The 20488-nt window shown below is 40.1% G+C and overlaps 1 protein-coding gene across 1 annotated transcript in view; it reads right to left on the bottom strand.

Moving 5' to 3' along the window:
• Positions 1-36: 36 nt before the first annotated feature.
• snx17 (sorting nexin 17) overlaps positions 37-20488 on the bottom strand; it is a 30239-nt gene continuing 9787 nt past the window's right edge. The window contains exons 4-15 of the mRNA XM_073492753.1: positions 19895-19959; positions 17644-17754; positions 15483-15573; positions 12274-12361; positions 8599-8668; positions 7870-7962; positions 7400-7603; positions 3682-3810; positions 3447-3524; positions 3066-3140; positions 2933-2974; positions 37-2207 (exon numbers count right to left, since the gene is read on the bottom strand). Coding sequence (XP_073348854.1) covers positions 2088-2207; positions 2933-2974; positions 3066-3140; positions 3447-3524; positions 3682-3810; positions 7400-7603; positions 7870-7962; positions 8599-8668; positions 12274-12361; positions 15483-15573; positions 17644-17754; positions 19895-19959 — 1166 coding nt within the window. The 3' untranslated portion in view covers positions 37-2087. The remainder of the gene's footprint in view (positions 2208-2932; positions 2975-3065; positions 3141-3446; positions 3525-3681; positions 3811-7399; positions 7604-7869; positions 7963-8598; positions 8669-12273; positions 12362-15482; positions 15574-17643; positions 17755-19894; positions 19960-20488) is intronic.

Genomic DNA, 20488 nt, shown 5'->3' with positions numbered 1-20488 from the left:
AGTTGAGCCATCAAAAGACCACAGAGAACCACAGGGTGACCTAATTTCAGAGTTTATTGTAGCATCATGACAGTTGTCTCCGACCTTACGACTGAAATCAAAATGAAAAGTAGTGGAATGAATCAAGTCAATACAATCTTCATGAAATCTTGACATTTTCTGGAAAAGTGATGCTGATGATAAATGCACTTGAAAGTGTAATTTTGGCACCTACATATTACTAACATCCAGGACCTTGCAGCTTCCATGTAACTTGGTATCTACAGGAATCGAGAAAATAGAAAGGAATGGTGGCGTCCACATCCCCAAACTGTAAATGCAACTGAAGACAGAAAAGAAGCAAAGCAGTGACAGAACGAGACATTTACACTGAGAACATTTCATTTACAGTTCTGGCTACCTGTGAGAGAGTAAAGCTGTTGATAGGTTGGCATTGATTTACATTTAGAGGCTTCGAAACACGCTGGTAAAAGTGGAATGAAATGTCTTATAAAACAGCGGGATATGTTCGTTTTTGTTGCCTGCTCTTCACGAGCTTTGTTCACTCCAGAAATTGTGATCACATTAGCCACTTCACCGAAGCACCTTTTCTACTAAATCCTCTGAGATGATTGGCACAATGTACGTACAAATTACAATGAACTGAAGCCCCGAAGAATGCTCCCCACAACACCCTCACTCGCAAAAAAAGACAAAGAAAATCAGATGTAAAATTTGTAAACACTTTACATTTTACCTAATAAAGTCCGCTAAACATTATGTAAACAATGATAAATGTTAGTCCATTTAAAATTTTTGTTCTATACAGCGTAGATTACATTTGATCTATTTGATTACAATAAGCTATTGATGATAAAGATATTAGTAAATGTTCAGAATACTTAATTGCATGTACATAATATAAAAAGTGACATTGTCATAATTTTTATGTTTGTTTTGTGCAAAATGCTTTAGTAAACTATAATTTGGCATTTATGAGAAACCTTTAAAAAATTGGTTTAAAAAATAAAAATCATAGATGGATTTACAGAGCCCCTGGGAAGAAAAAAAAATCTCCACACAATGTTAAAAAGTCATGCTTCCACTCAAACATTCATCTCCACCTGTTAATACTGTGCAAAATGATGGGTTCAGCAAGTGCAAGCAGCTCGGCCAAATCAACCATCTATCAAGCTCTGCAAGATTCTAGGAAACAGCGGCTGACGCTGACGGTTAAGTTTCAACCAATGTCCGGTTAAATGACAGCCTGCGAGGCTGGGAAAGGAAAAGTTAAGGCATCAGACTATTTCTGAAGGCAGTATGAGTAAATGTGCCTCAAACAGAAGCTGGAAACACCACTGGTATCTTTGCTAAGACTTGGCACACGAGTAGCGCGACACACAGAGGACCACTGACAGTATAAAAACATGACGTTTTGGTATATAGCCAAGCCAAATCTTCCATGTGAGTAAGCTCTACAGTTGTGAGATCGATTTCAACACATTCACTGGACTCATTTCGAGAACTATCCACATCCAGTTCTGCTGTATTATCACTAGTGCCAGGTCTAACTAAACATTTGGCTCTCAAGGAACATGCAGCCACCGAGGGAAGAATCCAGGATCTAGCAGGATTTCTTCATGTACTTTACAATATATTAATCTACTTTGTACCTCCAGAATTTAACTGCATTAAAGAACTTCACATATACTGTGGATGAAACAGTAATCCATGTGAATGAAGCTGAAGTAGAAAATCAAAACGGTAACATACAGAAAGCCTCCCTATTTGAGTACCTGTAGCTTCACATGCTATTTACTGTATGTTGCCACAAGTTTAAAAACACGACGGACAAAGTTTCAACTGAATATGATGATTGTAACTAAAATACAAATCAAGATGAGCTGTAAGAGTCTAAAAGAAAGGACACCGTCAAAGATTAAACGAGAGCTTAAGGCAGCGATTTTCTCCAGGAAGAAGCTACAATCTTGCAGAATCGTACGCCGTGTTTGGTCCGCTCGGCTCGGCTCGGCTCAGCTCAGCTCGTCATCTTCGTCGTCCCAGTCGTTGACAGTGGAATGAAGAGGTGGGGGAGGGCGTGTCGGCGGTTACAGGTCGTCGTCCCCGATTCCCTCGAAAGCGTAGTTCCCGTGGAAATCGTTGCCGCTGATGTCGTTTGCCGAGTTGGAGGCGCTGATCCCTCGGAGGGACACGGAGCTCAGCTTGGTCTAAAAAGAATAATCAATAATAAACTTACACTGGATTGACATGGATTTATGAGAACATGTTGACCCCATCATTTAGCGGCATATGTTGCATCGCTATTTTTTAGAAACTAATACCTCATAGCAGAATCAGAATGTCTGCAGGTATCAGACACTTAAATATAATGCTTTCTAAGACCTTTTCAGGTATTTAGTCCCATGCAATAACCATCTTTAAGAAGATTTATAGTTAACTAAACTCTGGTTGATAGTTATTTTGCTGTTAACCAACAATGAAATGCTTTATAAACCATTTATTACGCAGTTGTTTATTGTAAAGTTCCAGCTAATATTTCTAATAGCTTGTAAATGGTTAATAAATACTGTGTAGTTCATCTATTAACATTATTTGGATGGCCATTATAAGGTTGCAACTGATGTTTATAAACCTTTACAACTGCTTAATAAACTATTAATTAAGCATTTAATAGTTTATTAACAATAAACAACTATGAACCAAAGTTTAATTAACTATAAATGTATAACTTATTTATGATGGATATTATAAAGTGTTACCAGAGGGTCCTATGTGGGAATATGGAATATTAGAGTAAGTTAGGTAAATCTACATTTTGACAACAAGTATAAAGTAAAAAGATTAGGTTCAGTGGTAGGTTTAAAGATTTGTAACACCAGACTTTAAGCAGCTGCAGACAAAGAGACTTTTAAAAAGTCAAAAATATACTCACTGAGAGTTTGACGATTTGTTCACGGTTCGGATCGGGGGAGTCCTGCAGCCAAAAACAACACGAATGGGTCAGATTACTCATGAAATCTAGAGAAAATCCAAATCAACTTGAAGCACACTGTCCCATTTCTCACCAGTAGAGGGGGAGATTTCACAGCTTGCTGACTGTCTGGCCGGTGGATGGAGCCGTTGTGTCGTTTCCTCAGCATCTAGAAGGAGACAGAAGACACCAGAACAAATGAGGAATTTCATAAACATTATTATGGAGGAATCCTGTGAATTAGAGGGTATGCTTTGCATTTACACGTGCTGTCCAATAACCTTTTGTGTCCACAATCACCAAAATAAAAACCTGAATAGTGATAGAAGACTTACTAATGCCCAAAAAGATGCTGATGAACATTTTTAATGTGGGAAAGCTGAGTTAACATCCTCAGCGTTAAATTAAAACACATCAAAAGGACTTGGTTATTTTGTTGACTCTGAAGAAGATTTTTACTTATCCTGACACAAACCTTTTTTATGCTGCCGCCTGACTTCTTCACCATTAGTTCATCCACCATAGACTGAAGGCAGATACTCATCATGATAGCCTGAAATCACAGACTGACAGTCAATAAATCAAATCTGGAATACTGAACATCTCTCTCAGATGATTTGTTAACACAAACCAGAGTCTTTGAGAGGAATTGTTCCAACAGTAATATTCACAGTGATGTATTCGACCCCACGCTGACCCTGTCTTCTTACCTGTTGACTGGTGATTGTGACCCACTGGAGGCGGTCCTTGCTCATCAGATACTCGAAGGCCAGCTCCAGTTTGACCTCGCATTTGGACGAGCTGCAGGGATTGGTGGTGCCGTTTGCTATCGGGACTTGCTGCAGAGTCAGACAGAAAAGTGGAGGTTCATGATTTGGACTGTTGGATTATGATTTAAGTTTATTTACTGAGGACTTTTTCCTCCTTCAGCATTCAAGTTCAATTAGTCTTCAGGTCTTCAAAGAGCACGAAAAAGAAACCGATTTCCATATTTCTTAACCAACATCCGACTCGTCTCTTAAGTCGAGGATAAGCCTGCAATTCTGCTTCACGACTGGAGGGTCATGTAAGCAGCGAAATCACATTTTCTATTCATTCTTGAGCTGCTGCATCACCGATGACAGGCAGCCGGATCTTAAGAAGACGACACTTGCTAAAAGATTAACACGGGTGCAAAGAAAGGAAGAAATATGTACAGATAGAGAATTTCAAATGCCTTCCAGAATCTGTGAAGCTCAGAGACAGCTCCCTGGAGACGAGCCCTCATTCCTCTTTAATGGAGCCTGTGCTCTTCACTGATACTATTTCCTCTGGGCCAGAAACTAGCTGTACCTCCCATGCTATCGACACAGACACAGACACACACAGACACACACACACTGACACAAAGATAACATGAAGACGAAATACAGATAAAAACAAAAGCTCTGACACATACACATATGCGTGCTGACTGTTTATACGCTGTCTTCCGGACGCAATTTGAGATTCGACTACGAGGGGGGCTGCAGCGCTGCACCAAATGAGATGTTTTGAATAGTTTGCTGGAAAGGAAAGGGCTCATTAAAATGACTTTGACCTCTGAGAATTAACCACCCTGCTGGACAGTGTGGGGGCTCACTCTGTAATCAGACAAGCCAACATGCATTTTAATTTTAGATGTGTTGCGGTGTGTACACATCTCTGTGCAAATTAACTTTAGGGAGAATCATAAAAGCTTCTGTGATACACATAATGACTGTGCTGCTCCAACACTAATGCAGTGCAAGAGTGAACTGTTTCCCCCCCATCTCCATTTAAATGAGATCCTGCGTCTGTAAATGTTCATCTTTCAAAGGCTAGCTGAAAAGAAATATGTGGGTAGAGCTGCATGTCGTGCTTTTCTCAGCTATTCACAGCAGTGAAAATAGATTGTTCAGCTGTCTCTTTTCAAGACGACTGATTGGGTAGAGGCTGAAGAAAATGCAAATTCAAGGCGAATCGACTGTGTGGTGCATGATGGTTTGAATTAGTGCTGATTCTAGGTGACAATCATGGAGATTTTATTATTCTGTACACAAGGAATTGGTTCTGGAGTTCTTGACAGCTACAGCTTCAAATGAACAGAAACTATTAAATTAAATCTGTCAATTTGAATTACCATTTTAAAAGAGGGTACTCCAGTGATTAGGTTTTACAACTACTTAATCTTGCCGGGCTTGTTAGAGACATTAAGGAAAGCGGTCAAATTCTGTGCAGCAGAGTACTACAATTCCCATAATGCAACTCAATCTGAACCCACTTGCCTGCTAAATGCACACGTCTTTCATGAGGTCGTAAAGCTTGCTTTCTGTTAAAAAACTGTTTAAAAAAAACAAAGAAGAAGAAAATGCAAGCCAAAGCTGAGATAATCCTAATGACATCATCGGGGGTTATTTTGTCAAACTTTAGAGAAAGCTCCAGAACCAGAACCAGACATTATGACCCCATTCATACCTGGTATTATAATAGGATCTGTTTTCAGACACGTGATCCAGATAAGGAAAAACACATGTTGATGCAAGGTGTAAATGACTGACATTCCTGACTGGAATGTGATCAGGTCTGTCTGACCACATGTGGAGCTGGTGGAGCTCATATTATGTTAAGATCTTAGAAAGGTGCTGACGTCTGTGCACAACATAACATTGTTTTCAGCTAACATGTAGGCAGTTGTTTAAATTCAGAGAGAAAAATGAGGAGATACACCTCTAATTACTGATTCTAAACTTACTCTGTGCCACGAAAACGTGTTATTCAACAGAACTGCATGAAAATAAAACCAATACAAGTGGGAGAAATAACTGCTCTGAACTCATTAACTACAAAACTATAAAGACAAAAAAAAAAAAGAACTATGCAACCAATGAGTGCATTTGCTCTTTCTGAGCTGTGTCTCTTGTGTATTTTAAACAAGCTCTTTTTGGACTTGCTCCATTGTATAATTCCTGCAACTTATAATGGTCTGCTATCTTGGCCTGGTCTCCCTCGAAAAAGAGATTTTATTCTCAAGGGAATTCCTGGTTAAATAAAGTTAAATTAATGACATAGATAAATAAATAATTCTGTGCAGCTGATGTGCTGTTAACAGAAGACAGATTTTATATCGTCATTGATTAGCCTACGCACTGCTACTGCAACAAACAAACATTTTGTTTTGGACAAACCATTAAAAATGTGTTGTAGACTGACAGAATTTTCCCCTAACAGATATTATAAGGGAGCATATTCTGATTTGTCACCATCTCAATTGCAGGATTCGCTCTGCAGGAGAGGGATTCGACCTCACTGAGGATAATGACAACGCATTACAAAAACCAGGTGTAAACTCAAAGGCAACATCAGATCAGTTATTGTCAGGACAACGTATCCGGATACAGGTCTCATATTAATACCAGGTGTAATGGGGTGTATGAAGCAAATTTAACAGGCTGAGGAGTACAGTACTCTCTATAATTGGTGGAATGTCCCTTTAAAGTCTTTTATTAGATGTTTTTGTTATTCCACAGTCCATTGTTTTTTTTCCATTCATTTTACATCTCATCAGCTTGGCAGTGGCTGTTTTTGCCCTCCTGGGTGTTTTTTTTTTGGGGGTTGCAAAGATCCAGCTGACTGTGACTGATTAAGTCTCATTGCCGCCAACATTTCCTGGAAAATACACAAACAAATATATTTTCTGTTCTCGTTTCCCCCGGTGACAGTACAACACAGCGCGCATTGATTAATCAGTGTGAATCGAGCCTTACCTTGGCCCGATCAATCAATCACTGTCGTCTGCTGAGCTGAGTCTGACAGATCCTGACAGCATCTCATGTTTACTGATCAATTTGGTTACTAGGCGACAGTCTGGCCAGTAGCCTCATGCGTTAAACATATGGTCTGTGTGAAACAGCACATTTTCTCACTCTTCTTTCCCTCAAAGTCTCTGATGTTTTATTTCTTTAAAGTCTATTAATTTCAAATGATATCACTGGAACCGTTAGCTCTGTGTGGTTGCTGGTGCTTCCTCATACTGCGTGCCATCAGATTCTAAAAGACAATTATCAGTTCACAGACAGAGTGCTGCTCTATGTGTGAGGCCACTGGATCAATACAGCCACATCCTTGTGTGGGCTGTGTGTTTGGGTAATTGGACTTATGAAGATGGATGGTGTGGAGGTCAGCACATTTAGCGAGCAGGAAGAGTAAAAAGTAATGCCTGGCAAGACTAAAGATATTTCTTAGTGGTGCAGTGGTGAGAGGACGATTGTAAACAGGCAACTATTTTGGAAGCACAGGAAGCATCTCTAACTCTGCCAGCTCACAGCCTCCTAAATTTATGTAGCTATTTCAATGTGATTATTTCAAATCTCAGAGATGCCTGAAGGTGAAATCACTCATCCTAACTCTCGCACACACCACTCCACTTACAGAAGACGTGACTCGCCAACACCTCATGCGTGTGACCTTGAAGCTCCCCTCCTTCATCTGCTCGTTGGGCAGCTTGACGTGGAAGTTGAGCTCGTTGTTGCCGGCGCTGACGATGACTTGGCAGCCCTTCTCGGGGAAGTCGGTGATACAAGGGTCGAACTTGATATAGCCGTAATATTTGAGAGTCTGACCTAGATGGATGAACTGGGGGGAAAAAAAGGAAAACAAAGCATTTTTTTTTTAGAAGGCTAACTTTGTCTGATCCCTGGAGAAAATATGTTTGAATTCTCTACTGGATTAGTGTGATTAAAAATTCCTATCATGGGAAAAACTAGGCTAATTGCATCACAGAATACACCAGAGGCCGTATTCTCTATGGTCTACAGATTTATCCTTCGACGCAGACATTTTGGAGTTATCAGCTGGTTTCATATGATGCAGAATAATCAAGGAGAGATGCCCTTGCTTACTTCTTTCTTGGAGCCTTTCTCCTGCAGTGATTTGAGCTGCCTGTGCTGGTCTTTGTTGACGAGTATCCAGCCTCGCTCAATGTCAGACACTGTCTGGTGAAGCAAAAACAAGAAGTGACGTTAATTTCTCTGCACAGACGAACAACACAAAGCAGGTTTTTCCTTTGGTACATGTGGGAGAAATCACACCCTGAGCCTCTCATGTAAACAGCGCAGGTCAGCATTTAATTACACAGAAACATGCACAAATGCACATGCTTGCAAACACTGTTTATTTGTCTTTGATTTTTTTTAAAGCCTCGTCTCTGTAGAGCAACCCTCAGCAGTTCCAGGTTTTAATCAAACTCGCAGCCCCAAAAATGCTTCATACAACAGATCACAGTTGTCGCGGCAAAGGGAATCCGCTACTAATAGGATCACAGAGGAACAAAGAGGTACAGGAGTCAAGGTGTTGCAAAGTCAGAACAAGCTGACACTGCTTTCAGATAATGGAGGGGCCCCGGGGGACGGACAAAAACATATGAAAGCCAAAAGATGACGCAGTGCCCGATTTAGCTTTTTTGATGTGATGCAGGCAGCAGGCGAGCTCAATAAAACACAACAGATGTAAGGTGTAAACAAACAAGATCTCGCGTAAGTTGGATTTTCTGCTTGGTTCCACGTCTCGAGAGGAATTTAACTGAAAATAAACAACAGTGTTTGGTTTACCCAAGTAGTGAAACCTCTTACCTGGGCGTATAGCAAATTCAGGCCAACTCTGTTGTCCATGACATCACCATCATACGCCATGTCCCAGTAGCTGCAGAAAGAAAGAGCACAATCCGTCTTAACAAATCTATGTCCAGACATAAATTAAAGATAAAGTGGCACAGTTACAATTTAGCAGTTTACAATTTATTGGAATGACTCCATAAAAATACAATCATTACTGGCTATTTGCCACTAAGTATATCATCTCCTCCGACACTGTCTGCATACCAAGCAACACTACATCACTCTCCTGAGACAACAAGGGATCTCAAAAACCATCAAGTGTGACAAGCAAGTTTAAGAAGTATTAGAACTGTCTGAACTTGTAAAAAAACTGTTAATCCTTCAGTTTATAGGCAAAAGTCTCAATCGCCACATTAAGACATAACATGGTTTTCATTGGACAGTGATAGGGTCCTAAAGCTTGATAAACTGCCTGACCATGATAAAATCAAATTTGAATATACGCACGAGTTGAGACTTCGTTTAATCTGTGATATTAGAGTGAGTTACAGACTACATTCCTCAACTCAATGTCGATGAGATAGCAGGTATATGTATTCATCTACTTCCTGTAGAGGTTGAAGGACAGCTGTGTGAATAAGACAGTTCATTTCTAAGGCAGCACTGAAGTTGTTTATTGAGGTTACTGCTGGTACTTGTGTGCACAGAGATGTGTGGGTGCCGGAGGACAGCCAGAGTAGTGGAGCGTGACGTTAACAAAATGCAGTTCACAGTGAGGGATCAGATTTGGATTTCAGATGAAAATCTGATTACAGAAAAAAAGGAGAAGAAACTAGACAAGATCACGGTTTGAAAATTAAAGAGTCTTACTTGGTAACACACTCAGTGTGTGATTCACAACACTTCAGTTCCAAGTGTTTTTATATCTTAGCCCCAGGATTTGAAACGTCTTTATTTAACCGAGACTAGTTTCATATTTCAGTTTAGGATTTTATTCACTGTCGGAGTAAAAAAAGAAAAAACAACCGCTGAATTCTTTATCCAACTTTGGTCATTGGCAAGAATCTCATTTATGTCTTGCAACACCTAACTTCAGGCATGAAATTTATCATGTTGTAATTGCGTGACACAAAGGGTGTTAGAGGATGGAGAGAGTTTGTTCAGGCAGCAACATCAGCAATTCAAAGCAACAAGAGAGAAGAAGATTAAAGGACGGTGGAAAGAGGAGGGAAGAAGTGGGAATGAGAGGAAAGGAGAAGTGGAATCATCAGGATGTGTTGCAAGATGGGTGCTTTTATTGTGCTGCTTCAGTTTAAACTAAGAGTGCGCTGAAAGCCCCAGCTGAGACATGTGGTCTTTGTTTTGAATTCTCTTAATGCACATACATATCGCAAATGGCAACATTATGTGCACTCAATGTTTTTACTGGACAGAGAATAAATTCTTTCCATTTTCAGCATGACCTTTTGGCCAAAAAGAGCTTTTCAGTTCATTTTGACCCGATCCTTCCTCTGGATCTCATACACAGGGGGTCTGTTTTTCCTCCACTTGTTAGTTCTACATTCATTCTTCTTCCCTCGCTGCTCCACACTCCACAGAGAAACTAGGTCAGGAGGACTAAGACTTTCCTTGAGGCAAGAAGAAAGTAAACATCCTGTGTACCTCAGTCAGCGGGAGGCAGGGTGACGAAAGAACAGGCACACGAGGAAGTAGAAAAATGTTATGTTGAAGAGAGGAGCAGTCACTAATTTCAGGCTTGATGGGGAAGTAAACATTAGCATAGAATATGTTTGGGTGGCCCACCCACAAAGATTTTTTTCATACTTTTTGTGACATGCAGCCCTTGATGATAAATGCTAATTTCCCTGCACAAGCAGCCCTAACCCGAGGCTGACCCCGGGTCAGGGCTGCCTGTCAGTGACCCTGTTCCCTCTCATAACAGGTAACGCTACAGTTGAGATTTTAAAAGTAATTTCAAACTGCTTTCAACCAGTGTAAATATTGCTCAGTTGGGCAGTAAGATTAAAGGATATACTACAGGTCACTTTTGTACGGAGTTTCGATCAGAGAGTTTTGTCTCATTTACTAGCTGAGGACGTCCTTCCTGTGTGGCAGCAAGGGTATGAACAGCAAGATAATTGGCTGTTTTGCATTTAAACAACAAAAAAGGATCGCTACTGAAAGCTTTTCTTGAGGGAAAAGATGTTTTCACACCTCTCTCGACTGGTTTGAGCAAGAGTTTGACTGGTAGCACTCTTCTATCTACTGATTGGTTGAAGTTAGCCCGTCATAAGATAGACAGACAGAGACAGCTCGGCCAATCACATGCTAAATATTTTTTGTGACTCTTTTCTAAACAGTTTCTAGCGGCGCCTTTCCAGATGGTTCTGTGAAACATACAAAGTTGCAATATAAAGCCTCGTTTCCATCGAACAGTCCGGTTTGAACAGTTATTTTTGCATTTCCATTGTCAAAAGTTGTGGATAGTAGCAAAAGAACTGTTCAGTATCATCCTATTTCTCATCACCCTTCTGTTGAGGTACCTAGCACACTGACCTGATACTAAAAGGTGGAGGTGGTGTTAAAACACTGCAAACCACCGACTGGTTAGTCGGAACAACCAGAGTCATCTCATCCTCTGTGCTCTCACTTCCTTTTATTTTCAGTAGACTTCTGTCTCGCTGCCTGTAGCCTTTTCTCATGTCAAGCTAGTTTCCTTGCTGTAATAAACAACCACACGTGTATGCTGTGTGTAGAGATTGTGTGGTTGGGCAAAATAGAGAGTGGCAGAGTATGAGGAGCAAATGTGAGCAGAGTAAAGGAATAAAAGGTTTTCAGTTTGTGATGTTAACTCTACATTACTGTCCAACTGACAACATATACAGTGTGTTAATTACTAAATGCAGCAGTTTATTAAGAGTTAAGACCAGTCTCTCTTGGTGTTTTTCAACTGCTGAAAAAATGAAAGTGTTTATCCTGAAGCTGGTCAGTTACAACCTGGCCTACATTTAAGAGTACTGTCCACAGTGGAAACGCACAGCAGATCTGGCATTTAGGTTCAGTTAGCAGAGGTTATGTAGGGTTAAAAGGGTACTGTACCAAAAGTACTTCAGTGGAAATGCAGCCTAAATGGTTTCGGGTCGCGAGGAGATTAATTATGGTATTTGATCATTTCTGTTTATTCTCAGGCAGTTTGCTGCACAAACATCAGATTCTTGTCTGTATCTAATCCCTGACTTTTCTGGCGTGACATTTAAACAAACCATCTGTCTGGTTGTGACTAGAACTATTGTTCTTGGCCAAATCATTGTAAAACAAATGACTCAGGTCTCTTTTCCAAATTAAATGCCACTTTGTAGAAGATGGTGAAGTCAGATAAGCAGCCTGTGGTTAGGCTAACCGTTGCTCTGAAACATTAAGAGCAAGTGCTTCACTGTTGATAAGGAATAAAATGAACAACACCCAGAATGAAGAAAAAAGAAAACAGAAGGCTTTACAGCACTACAGCAGAAGGAGTTTATGTATTGCTAACCAAAAACACAAATATCTGACCTGCTTCTTTACAGGATTAGATAAATAACACATGAACACTGTGGCCAATGAATCACAGCTATAATTACATGCGATGGAGAGCACTTTGGGAAGGGAGGGATGAAATTTAAAGTCATGATGTGAGCAGGTGGTGGGTACCTTTTCCGTAGGAGTATGTGAAATTCAGAGCTCCGCAAGCTGGTAATGGATACATACGGCAGCTCAAACTCCTGCAGCTTCCGCACAACTGAGAGAGACACAGAGAGAGGGAGAGAGGGAGAGAGAGAGAGAGAGAGAGAGAGAGAGAGAGAGAGAGAGAGAGAGAGAGAGAGAGAGAGAGAGAGAGGAACAAGCACAGCTCCAGTTATCTCCCAAGGACATTTGGATAATGATGGTAACACCAAACAACGAGGGATGGGAGAACTCCATCTGGACAAGTCCCAGCAGGGCACAAACTTTGGGTGTGTGTAGAGGGGTATTCAAATGTGAAAAAGATAATGGGCTCCTCGTGTGTGTGTGTGTGTGTGTGTGTGTGTGTGTGTGTGTGTGTGTGTGTGTGTGTGTGTGTCCCTAATCTGCAGCTGGTACACTGCAGCCCATTCCCTAAGGAGAGTGACGGAGATCTCAGGTGCTTACTGCTGAGGCTGCTGCTGAGTTTCCAGGCATCAATAAACGTGCACAACACTACCCAACAGCATATTAGCTTGCCATTAGGTTTGTTGAAGTGTGTTTACTCCTTAATGGGTAGAGATGCTGTGTGTACTGCAAAAAGTTCTGTGTTCAAATTTACTAATTTACTGGTTAAAGATAAAACAAAAACAAATACAAAGGTGTTCAAGTAACACCATAATCATTCTCAACAAATATTATGTAATTTTCTCTTGTTCCTTAGCCTCCTTTTTTTCAGAATGGTAAATTAAGAATGCAAACATTAAGAACATTTCAAGACTGAACCAACATATTTCAAGATTTCTTGCCATGTAAAATCATCTTCAATTTCAAAGTCATTACCTCCTCAAGTTAAGCGTTTATGTCTTATATTTTAGTTTTCCTTTTCAGAAGTGGGGAGCAGAAACACATGCTGGTCGCTGTGATGTTGGAAATCTCTGCACTCTGCAGGAATAAAATTAAACGGATACAAAGTGAATGCTTAAAATGTTTTGGAACATTCTTGGGCGAACTAAGTCATCAGTGCGGAACAGCCGAAAAATAAAAAATTAAAGAACATAAAATACGAATTAGAAGACGACCAGCGCTGCTATTTCAAACCACATTCTGGTTATTCTTGATGCGTCTTCGCATATTTTACAGCACGTATTGATTTACACGCAGACTTCCTGGAAACGTAAAGCCTGTCAGGGAGCAATTGAATTCTTCTAGCTATCCTGTTATGTCAATACTCCCACCAGTTGTGTTTGATCCGAGGCCTGCTGCGCCAGATTTATTCTAGTAGACGAGCCCGATTTAACACACGGGGCCTTCTCTTTCATGCCGCTCTGATTTTTCAGATCTCAACGGTGCCAAGAATATACAGCATGCCGGCAATATTTACTGATTCCTCCGAGTTCACCTGGCACCATTTCCGGCCTGGACTGGATTTGGCGCGAGGAGCGGAGGAGCGTTTGGCAGGTGGAAGACGAGAGAAGAGAACCTTTGGGACTGAGGGGGGATTTGACCCGACAGGGCTGTGATGAAATGGGGAAAAAAGGGATTGGAAAACTGAAACATCTTGATGTGGAAAGCTTTATCCCTGTGCCACTGTGGTACTTCTTGAGACAACACATGGAGATGCAATATTCTTCTATGATTTGCATTTATGACATTACTCATGATCACAAAGAAATATGTCCGAATCTTCAGAGTGCTGGTGTGCTGCTGCTGCTGCTACACTGACATGAAACAATTAACCGAGCTTGAAAGAAGTCAAAATCAACTGTTACCTAAAATGCTGAGGAACTGGTCAGAAAAACTGTACTCATGTTATAATGTAGTAAGCACTACTGAAAAGTCATGGGTCGGAACGTGAACATGTTGACGGGGGTCGCGCTGGGTGGGGTTGTATCTCCTTAGGTGTCATTTTGTTTTTTCAGTCCATCTATTTATCAATTTCATGTTGTGTTTTTCGTGTTTGTTGACTTTTAAAACACAATGTTGGAAATAAGAGAGTTAACAAAATTAATGTACAAGCACAGAAGGGGGACAATTTAAAAGGAGAAACCAACAGAAACCTCCTCCCATTCTCCCACAGATAATTTGTCACCTATCTGACCTATCAACAGAATTATTACAAATTTACTATAGTTAGATTTGGTAGCTCAAACAAATTGCCTTATCCCAAAACTATGTATTTTGTAAACATCTTCCATTTGCATGTTGAACATTCAATTTGAATTGTATGCTGCTTGCAGTCTTTCTGGGAAATGACTTCACTAATCAGAGGCTGGCCTGTGAATACGATTTGGCAGCCTACATAATAGTCAGAGATTTTAGAGCCACAACAAATACACTCTCAACCTGGAAACACAGCACACAGCACGGTGTATGAGCTCAAGCCACTCTGAACAGTGCACACCTGCAAGAACCAGCCAACAAACACACAGAGGCCTGGCTTTCACTGAGCTTCTGAGCACCTAATAAATTAATTATGCATTCCAGCCAGAGATGCAGCAGGAAGTCAGATAGAAGATGCAACTCTCATGGGGCGATGCAGTTCTTCTTTTTTAATTAAACTAAAGTACATCTCCAAACAAGGAGACAGATTAACTGAGTGGCTGAGCTGTTGCCATAGCCGACTCTGTACGCTTCATAGTCGAGAATTTAGAGTAAAAAGAAAACTAATATCAAGCTCATGACACGACAGTGCATAATTTGCTCTGGTTACTCAGAACGTTTCTCTTCAGTGCAACATAACAAACATTTACGTTTTTAATTCCAACTCTGGGTTTTATTTGTTTATCAGTTTGTAAGAGTTATTTGTCCTCTAAGTTCTGTGTATCTTCTGAGAAAAGCCTTTGGCTGACCTGATAAAGCAGCTTAAATTTACATTATTTTATCAAAAGTGTGCTGCACATTTAGTTTGCCTCGATAAACAAGAATGGTTATCTGATGGTCTCCAGCTGCAGTGTTTCAAAGAGGCAGAAGCCCTTAAAGATGTAGAAATTTCTGAAAAAACATTGCAGGGTGCCACTAAATATTCTTCAGTGATGAATTATGGATTTCTTTCCCTCTCCAGTTTTTATCAATCAACAATTAATCATATAAATGGGACATTACACTGAATACTTTCTACAAGCAATGACAGGGAAATATGAGATGTTTTAAATTCCGTGCATTTCTCTCATTCTTAGGAAATTGGTGTTTAGACTTACATGTTAAACCTCCATCGACACCCTCCCGGACGAGAAACAGACTGAAGTATCCAACAAGGTCGTCTGGAAGGTCAAGCTTTGTTGCGACAGCCTGTTTAAAGATGAGAAAGAAACATGTTCACGATCAGATTTTAATTAACTGATCCCTTCATCTGATTGTGTATTTTTCAGTAAATTAAGAGGAATGGAGATAAAACAGTTTGAAGATACGATAAAAAAACAGCTCTGAAGACTGAAATATCCAGTGGATCAAAAACTGGGAATGAACCACAATCATACTTTATCATCTCCATCATAGAATCAACTGTACAGTGACAGAATAATGTGTTGTAGTCTTATATTGAATCAATATTAACTCCATTAGGTTTAAGAAGATGAATGTGCTCCATTATGATTCAATTTATCAAGAGTCTTTGGTTTGGCACACATAACAAACTATAACATCTTAAAATAATGAAACATAAAACTGACCAACTTTGTTTATGAGTTTGTAATTCATGCAGCAGCTACGTTGATAAAAAAAAAATATTGATTAGGAAAAAATAAATATGTCTCACGACACAGAACAGTGACTTTCTCTGTGATAAAAATCAATGTTTGTGTGTTCAGCACTGACATTTCTTATTTTACCTGCTTTTAACACCTTTAATTAAAACTCAATTAAATCACACATGAGACAAATGCGAGTTCAACTGTTGTCAAGCACACACACGCACACACGCACACACGCGCACACAGACACACACACACACAGACACACACACACACACACACACACAGAAATTAAACAGAGGTTACTTGGTTAAACCTTCAGTTAAGCGAGCTGTTAGAGCGCTCCAACAACCTTGATTTACAGCCAAGAGCGACAAAGGACATGATGAAACACCGATGTTTACTGGGTTGAGCTGTTTTAGAGTGTGTGTGTTTGTGGTTATGCTCAATTGAGAGCAGAGGTGAAGCAGATGTACTAAAAGGTTTGCTCATCACCTCACATAAAAAAAAAAAGAAAAACATTCAAATTGGTGTTTTCTTTCCTTTTGATAAGTTAGATCGAAGTAGCCCTTACTCATAAAGTACTTTGATCTTTGCTTTGGCAAAGAGGATCTATATGTATAAATATGACTTGAAGCAACATCATGTAACTGTTTTACCTTGAAATGACAGCTTCAAATTCATTCTGATGGTACACTGACTTGTAATAGTGAGAACGGTGCCTCAGTTATTCCCACTTTGCGCGTGAACTTGTGTTTTTTGCACTATGTAACTTGGGCTGAGCGGGTACAGTCTCCCATGAGTGTGTGCGTTATGCTTTAAGGCACTAGCTCACACTATTTTGATGAAACTGGATCATATTTCAAAAAGAAAATGTTTTCTGGTTTTCTCTCTCATGTCCTCTAGCTGCTCTGCCTCAACTCTGAGTTACGGAGTTTCCTGATGGACAGATTAGTTGTTGCTAACTTAACCGCTAACTGCTGCAAATTGTAGATGCCATGAGCTAGTTAGCCAGGAAGAAGACGTTTTCAGGCACAGACAGAGGAAGCCAAGTTGATTATGGGTAATGTAATCATAAAATATGCACCTGTACAGCTCTCCAGCCGTGTATAATTGAATTGTAATCAGAAATTGTAGGGGCACCAAATGGCAAGAAATACTCATACTTTCATAAAGTTGCTCCAATTTAAGAAAGTGTATTTAGTGTCTTTAAAACATCAGAGCTTACAGAAGAGTCGACATCAGTACGATTTGCCTGAAGGAAAACCAAAGTGGCAGCACTGAATGAACAACAGAGATCAAGTGCTTCTAGTTAAACATTCTCAAACACTGTGAAGGTTGATAAGGAACCATAAACGACTTATGTGATCGTCTTGTGATATCAGCACTTCTGGCCACTTCCAGAGGTTATAGGCTTTAAATCACACAATTTACTGCTATAAACCCAATTATAATACCTTTATGTACTAATGAGGTTTACTTATCACTGAATTGACAGATTCAGGCATGCAGCACTATTGGGCAATTGTGTATGAACACACTTGTCCTCCTTACAAATGTTTAATTTGTAAAACATTTTACTAGCAAATTGATTTATAAATGTCTAAAAGTTGTATACTAGGTGGAGTGCTGGCTGATAAACGGGGTGTTTATGCAATCCGGCACTTACGTCAAGGACATCCTCCGTCTGATCCGAGGTCAGAATGTTGACTGTGACTTTCTGACCGTTGGAGAGGCAGATGTCTAGAGCGACTTCTTCTGTGGGAATCTGCTGCGTCTCCTGTGGGAAGGACACAAAAAATAACAGGCTTTTCTTCAGCTTCATGGATAATCTACGTGTTCTCACTCATGTCGGTCAACAACAAAAACACACTTTGTCACATGGGCAGGAAAAAAAACATAGGCTGGTGAGAGAAGAGATAAAAACAAAACATACAAGCTGAAGCCTCCCCCTTCCAAACTTGCCCTCTTCATGAAGCGCTTAATAATTTCATCATCCGATGATTCTGATCAACTTTTGAGACTAGAAAAGATGTTATGAGTGCAGCTAAGGTTGAGATTTTATTCATTCACCGGGCGTAACGCAAGAAATGTGGCCTGGAAAGGTCGATTTTATTTCAGCAACACAATAAAAGTCTGTTTAAATTCGAGTCAGGGAGAAACCAAAAACAAATAGGCCACTTGATGAGGATTATTTCTTTCTGCCACAAACAAAATGAAGTCTGACTGTTTAAAGGCACAGAAAGATTAGGCATACATTGAGGATTAACTAAGAATGTGAAAAACAAAAGTGCAGTATGGAAAACTCATTATATGAAATTTAAATTAACTATAAATTCCTCAATAAAAGCAGCAGCCATATTAATTTTTAGTCATCAGCAATTGCAACTTGTAGTGTAGTTGCTGGAACTAATGTTTCCATTTTACGATTATTCTCCCCATTCATTTATTAATTCTCTATATAGTGTCAAAAAAGGGTGAAAATGTTGTAAAGTGGTGTCTTGTTTTGTCCAAAAACCCAAAGATACTATTTATAATCACAGAAAAAGACGAAACCAGCAAATATTGCCACCTGAGAATCTGGGAACGGACACTGTTTGCATGTTTTCTTAAAAAATGAGTCAAAACAATCAATCAATTATCAAAATGATCATGTTGATAATCACTTCATTTTCTGTCAATCATCTGATTCAATTATTGACCAATTGTTTTAGCTGTAGTGGTCCAATCCATTCATTTCCCTCCTCTCAGCTCACACGGACATGAAGGAAACAAAAGCATTCATTAACACTGCTGTGTTTGTGCTTCTCTTCAGTCCTTAACTGAACGAGGCAGACGATGGAACGAAGGCCCGCAAAATCAATGAATAGCAAGTAAGGGAAATAAACTGAACCGCTAAAGCCTATGAATATTTCAAGAGTCTAAATAATAGCTTCTGAGCTGATATTAAGAAGTATGAAATCTTAAAACTGGATAACCGCAGCTTCTTCTGTCCCCCAGGCAGTCTCCACTTGTGCAATATCATCTCTCATCTTCCCTGTTCGCTCAGCGGGGGGTCTCCGAGCACATCCCCACCACTAAAGGTGCAGATGAAATGACAATGCAGGGTGGTAGCTCATCTCCTATTCTGCACCTGCTGGTGTCCTCGCAGTACATAAAGGCACTGGGGGGGAGGGGGGGAGACACAAGCACAGAGTCTAATGAGAGAGGAAGACTGAGGAGGAGAAGCAGAATGGGTGTGACGTGGCTGCAGACGGATTAATCTGTCCATGAAGGTTATTGGATTTACAGCCCTCCTGGGGGCGCAGGTCACAGCTTGAATGATGACGAATCAAACCTCGCTACCTGGTCTGAATAAGTCATTGACATGCCATTCCTTTGAAATAGTCTTTTACTGTCAGGCAGCAGCACGCCATGAGTTTGTGCTTACAGCATCATCTACTTCAGCTCAAATTCTGTTTGGATTTTTAGTCCTGCAGAAAGAGCTTTTTGGCAAATCTGGTGGGATGAATCACTCTGCTCACTTTTTTTTTTTTTTTAATATAATAGTTCAGAAGGATCCAGCTCCCACACACAATGCAACTATGCTGTTATTCAGTTTCATGTCTGACGTAATCACTTCACACATTTCTGTGAGTGAGCCAAACCTACTCTGAACAACTACTTTACAAGTAAGATGACACAACCCACGATAGGCGCACACACTGCCACAAACTGCGACAAATCATAAGAATACAGCTACCTCACGGACCACATTGCCAAAAGTAATTACTAGCTGAGAAATTACTGCATCAGCCTTTTGGTTCGAGGAACACGCCCTTCCTCCTCACAGGCCTGTTGACCACGTTGATGCAACAGAAAACAGCCTAATGTACCTGCAATGATAAAAACAAAACAAAACAAAAAAAAACACTACCAACCTGCTGTGCTTTCCTTAAGAAACTGTTGAACATCTCGCTGGCTCCAAGCAAAGGATCCTGGCGCACTGTCAAAAAAAAGGGAAACAGGAGAGGACTCAGAAAATACAAGCACAAAATTAGTCACTGATGAATGACATGGAAGGAGCAGCGGAAGTCAAGAAGAGATATGTAGGGGTTTAAATTGATAACTCAGCAGTCAGTTAAGGGTCTTTTACTAGATGTTATGTAAACACAGAGCTCCTCAGGCACAGCCATTTCCCTATTCTTCATAATTTTCCTCTTATCATACAGTTTAATTTGTTCCTGTGAAATGGGTTTGACCTTTCAAGACATTTTTCAAGGCAATTTCGCCTGATGTGCAAAAAAAACTGCACTTTATGAAGGGAAAGAAAGAAATGTTATCTGGTGCAGGTTAATTTAACTGTCAGTTATTACAAACCAGTTTCATCATGTTGTAGTCCCCTGATTTGGTAAAAAAAGGAAAAAGAGACTTTTGCTTCAGCTAATGTCTTTGTTTTCTTTTTTATGGCAGTTTACAGTTGCAGAGCCTTGCAATTAATTATCTGTGTATGACTACAATATGACAAAGTGTGT

Source organism: Pagrus major, chromosome 22 (assembly GCF_040436345.1).
Source record: "Pagrus major chromosome 22, Pma_NU_1.0".
NCBI classification, from domain to species: Eukaryota; Metazoa; Chordata; class Actinopteri; order Spariformes; family Sparidae; genus Pagrus; species Pagrus major.
The sequence above is the reverse complement of the archived record's forward strand: the minus strand, read 5'-3'. Positions and strand labels throughout refer to the sequence as shown.